At 38.2% G+C, this 5000-nt stretch overlaps 1 protein-coding gene across 1 annotated transcript in view; it reads right to left on the bottom strand.

Moving 5' to 3' along the window:
* LOC125039787 (ribulose-phosphate 3-epimerase-like) overlaps positions 1–5000 on the bottom strand; it is a 32887-nt gene that overhangs the window by 6168 nt on the left and 21719 nt on the right. Inside the window, exons 3-4 of the mRNA XM_047634054.1 lie at positions 2615–2770; positions 1670–1777 (exon numbers count right to left, since the gene is read on the bottom strand). Of these exons, the coding sequence (XP_047490010.1) occupies positions 1670–1777; positions 2615–2770 (264 nt within the window). The remainder of the gene's footprint in view (positions 1–1669; positions 1778–2614; positions 2771–5000) is intronic.

Raw genomic sequence — 5000 nt, 5'->3', positions numbered from 1 at the left:
GCATAAGGGAGAAGATGGAGGATGTGGGGAGCAGATTATCTGCAGGAGAAAAGCCGCTGTTCAAGTTGAAATTTGGCAGCAGCATTATTAAGGAGGGTTCCACCAGAGTGGGTGTGGACATCAGCAGAAGAAAAGACAATTCATGCCGCTGACCAGTCAGTCTGATGGCCAGTGTGTCCCACTGATGCCAAAAGAGGGCGTTGTTGTTGTGTCCCCTGGATACAGCGTACTTATGTTGAGACAGACGCCTAGTGAGACCAATGGTGTGCTTATCACAGGAGGTCCAAGGAACAGCATAGGTGCCTCATCTTTGAGGTAGAGAGAGGACTGGTGTGAACTAGGATGTTCACCTGGCGAAAGATCAGCCTGCAGTTGAGAGGGTAAAGAGGGTGACGACGGGTAGGTGAGGAGTCTCTTTAGGAGAGGAGTCATTGTAGAAGGTACTCTGTGCCCTGGATAACACGGCATCGAGGACATGACAAGGATAGCCCAGTTTGGAAAACAAGCGAACGCAGGAAGTCGATCTCTCCATCCAGGTACTGGGGGTCACTGATGCGGAGAGGATGGTATGAGAAGTGTATGTCATATGCTATGCATAGGCTTCCTGTACATAGAGAAGGTGAATTGGTCAGCAGAGCAGTGAACTAGGGTGTCCAAGGAGGGGAGCTTGTTGTCAACCTCCCATTCCACCTTGAAATGAGAGGGAGAGAGAGAGTTCAATCCTCAAAGGAAAAAAAATTAGGCTCCACACACAGACAAATTAGCTGGAAGATGTTGGTGGGCAGAAGGAGACAAGAATCCTCTGCAGGGAGCCTCCTCTAAAGGAATGCGAGGACGTCATCAAGCAGGACCTTGGTGAACAGGGAGTCGACATCCTAGCTCATCACGATCGCCAGCGAGACTCCACGGACATGGGAGATGAAGTCCTGAGGGTGGCGGAGGTGAGCAAGAGAGATGGTACCAAGAAGGGGAGTGAGGGACTTCGCCAGCCAGGCCGCAAGAGGGTGTGTCAGAGATCCCCGGGAAGAGATGATGGGGCACAGAGATACAGCCGGTTTATGGGTTTTAGGAAGCCCACAGAAATGAGGGAATCGAGGGTTGACAACCTTGAACCTCTGGTAAAGATATGCCTCCGGGAAACAGGCTGCTATCTCCCTCAAGCTACGGTGGAAAGTAGCAGCAATGTGTTCACAGGGGTCGCTGGTCAGGGGGGTATAGGTAGAAGCGTCATTCCAACAGGTTCCAGGCCTTCTACAGGTAGGAGGCCCAATCGAGGACCACCACCGAGTTACCCTAGTCAGAAGGCAAAATGGTGACATCCTCCTTGTGCATGCTTTGAAGGGCCTCACGGTAACGCCTGGGAATGGAAGGGTTAGGATGGAGGAGAGATTCATGGGCCGGGAGGAAAGCACCATGAAGGAGAGAGACATCAGGTAAGGAGTTCCTATGAGAAGAGATGAAACGGTTCAAGGATGAAATAATGTCGATGGAGGTAAGGTGGTGAGAGCAGAGAGCAAATGAAAGACCAAAGCCAAGGAGTTAAGGACTTAAACTTAAACTGGGTTAAAACAAAGGGGAGATTTATTAAGCACAATAGGATAAAAAGTCTAATAGAACCAATATCTAGCTCAAAATTGAACAAAACTAAAATCTCAATGTACAGCCTTACCTTCATCCCTACTTCTCTGATCTTCCTGGCCAAGGCAGCTGCATCTTTGGTAGCTTCAAAGTGGAATGTGTACTGATTTGCTCCAGCATCATGCATTGGCTCAACCCACTGTCAACAATGAGATATATACAATTATAATTATTTCAATCATTATCTTATACATCACTTTGATTATATTGTCATATAATATAGATATTACTGTTTCAGTGCCAAGTAATACATCAATTTGCATACCTCTCCTTCATGAAGCTTATAGCTTTCTTGTAGATACAACCTTTCATATTTTCTAATAACTGGTGTTGTTATCCAATTCCTGACATGGGACTTACCCTCTAAGATAAGTGGAATATGTGTAGGTGTTTCATCGTCATCTATGTTTGCATTATACTTTGATGGTTCCTTTCCCACCCCATATTCATTATGAAGGAGACTGTACAGATATGCCATGAAATATCTTATTGCTTCTGTGTGGCTACACAATTGACACACATAAGACTCATTCTCTATGTTTGCCAGATGAAGAGTTGTGCTCTTTACTTACAATTCTCCAATCTCACTGATCCCTAGCAAACTCAGAAAGCTGGCCAGTGGACATTATAGTACACTTACACATATATCTCTACTCCAAGAGGTACTAGCTTCATGATCTTGGTGGCTAGTGTTTCTTGGGGTTCTGAGTTCAATTATAATAGTTTTGAGGTTATGTAAGATTACAGAAATGTACTGTATTGTGTGTTCGCGCAAGGTCTAGAGACATAAATAAGTACTTCTCTTGATCTTGTGTGTGTATTTGCGTATGTTTGTGGGTGACTAGTTTGCCTTCTGCATGTGGCTGTGTGTTTGTGTAACTGCAAAGCTGTATATATGACTGTGCATATGAATGTGTGTGTCACTGCAATTATATTCATGGATGGATATATAAATGATAAATATTTATTATCTTACTTTTTCTGGATCAGCAACCATCATGTGCATATCAAAAAAAGCTTCTGGAACCTTAGACCGCAAGCATTTGACAAGTGGATGCCCAAACGTTAAATTGGGAACAAAATGCCCATCCATCACATCCAAGTGTAAGTAGTCTGCACCATCTTCCAGTAACTGTTATGAGAAGAAAATAGCAATTAAAATTTAAAAACCATTCCTGTATAAAATACATACATAAATGCATATCTATTTATGCAAATAATTATAGATAGATAACCAGACAGATATACAGATAGATGCGTGTGTATACATATATTTAGTGTGTGTGTGTGTGTGTGTGTGTGTGTGTGTGTGTGTGTGTGTGTGTGTGTGTGTGTGTGTGTGTGTGTGTGTGTGTGTGTGCGTATGTATGTATGTATGTATGTATGTATGTATGTATGTATGTATGTATATGTATGTATGTATGTATATGTATGTATATGTATGTATATGTATGTATATGTATGTATATGTATGTATATGTAAGTATATGTATGTATATGTATGTATATGTATGTATATACATATATATATGCAAAAACAAGATTTATCAATAAATCTCATTTTTACATTGTATCATTGTACCATAGTATCAAAACAGAAGTGTTTTATATATATGTATGTATACATACATGTGTGTATATATATGAAAATATATATGAAAATGTGTGTATATATATGTAAATGTTCATAGCCTTTTAGTCTGTCTGAGTAAAACTGAGGGTCATGTGATCTGAACCATGTCAGAGCAGCTATTTTTACATTTTCAACTGATGGAAAATTTTAAGTTTGGAAACATAAAGACGTCGGATGGGGCTAAATGGGGGCTGTAAAGTGGATGTCGAATCAATTTCTATTGAAAATCATGTAGCACAGCTTGTCTGCAGAGTGCCATGAGTGGGTGCATTGTCATGGTGAAGATAATGTATTGATGCAGCTTTCCAGGGCATTTTTTTTTTAGATTTTTTGGGGGCAGTTTCTCAAAAGGCATTCATAATCAGCAGATGTAATTGTTTTCTTGCTCTCGAGGAAGTCATCCAGCAAAATCCCCTCACTGGCCATGACCTTTCCTCTTGAACGCTTTGACTGGTCCACTTCCACCCCTGGGTAGCCATTGCTTTGAACACTTTGACTGGTCCACTTCCACCCCTGGGTAGCCATTGCTTTGGTTGAATTTTGTCCTGGGGATTGCACTGGTAGAGCCACATTTCAGCCTGTCACAATTCTCAGCAGAAAAGCTTCAGAGTCCTCATCTCACTTGTTCAAAATTTCCATTCAAATATCTACCCTTGTTTGCTGCTGATCTGGGTGCAAAAGCCATAGGGACCCATCAAGCAGAAAGCTTGCTTGGACCAAAACTCTCCACACAAATTGTGTGCAGAACCTACAGAGATGTTGAGTGTGTTTGATACTGATTCAGTGGTTATTTGTTAATTTTTTTCAATCATGTCACATCAATGTTTTCCTCTCAAACTGACGTTGATGGCCTGCCACTGCAGGGCTCATCTTTAATTTCCTTTCTTCCACTTCTGAACCTCTTTATCCATTTGTAGGTTGTTGATTTCTTTGGGGCATTGTCACCATAAGCTTGTTCCAGAGCATCAATGATTTGCCTATTCTCCCAAATGAGTTTCACCATGATTGTAATGTTTTTCCTGGCCTCCATTTTGGTGGATTCCATATTGCTTGAGTGGTGCCTGACTTCCAAGTGCCTGAATTTAAGGATTTAAGAATGAATACGTTATAACACAATACAAAAATGTTCAGGTGCCTGACTTCCAAGTGGAAGTGCAATCAAAATCCTTCCATATGATTTTTTGTTATGGACTTCTTCCACAAACTTTTGAAAATCCCTCACATATATATATATATATATATATCAATCATATATATATACATATATATCATATATATCACATATATTATATCTTTTATATATATACATATATGTCATATATATATATATTATATATATCATATATATATTTTATATATCATATATATATTATTAATATATATTATATATAATATGTATATATATTATAAATAATATGTATATATATTATATATATTATGTATATATATATTATATATATATCATATATATATCATATATATATATATCATATATATATACCATATATTTATATCATATATATATCATATATATATATGTGATATATATATGATATATATATGATATATATATCATATATATATGATATATATCATATATATATATATCATATATATATATCATATATATTATATATATATATCATAAATATATATATATATCATATGTATATATCATATGTATATATCATATATATCATATATATATCATATATATCATATATATATA

This window comes from Penaeus chinensis, chromosome 27 (assembly GCF_019202785.1).
Source record: "Penaeus chinensis breed Huanghai No. 1 chromosome 27, ASM1920278v2, whole genome shotgun sequence".
Classification (NCBI taxonomy): Eukaryota; Metazoa; Arthropoda; class Malacostraca; order Decapoda; family Penaeidae; genus Penaeus; species Penaeus chinensis.
This window is presented reverse-complemented; position numbering and strand designations above follow the sequence as displayed.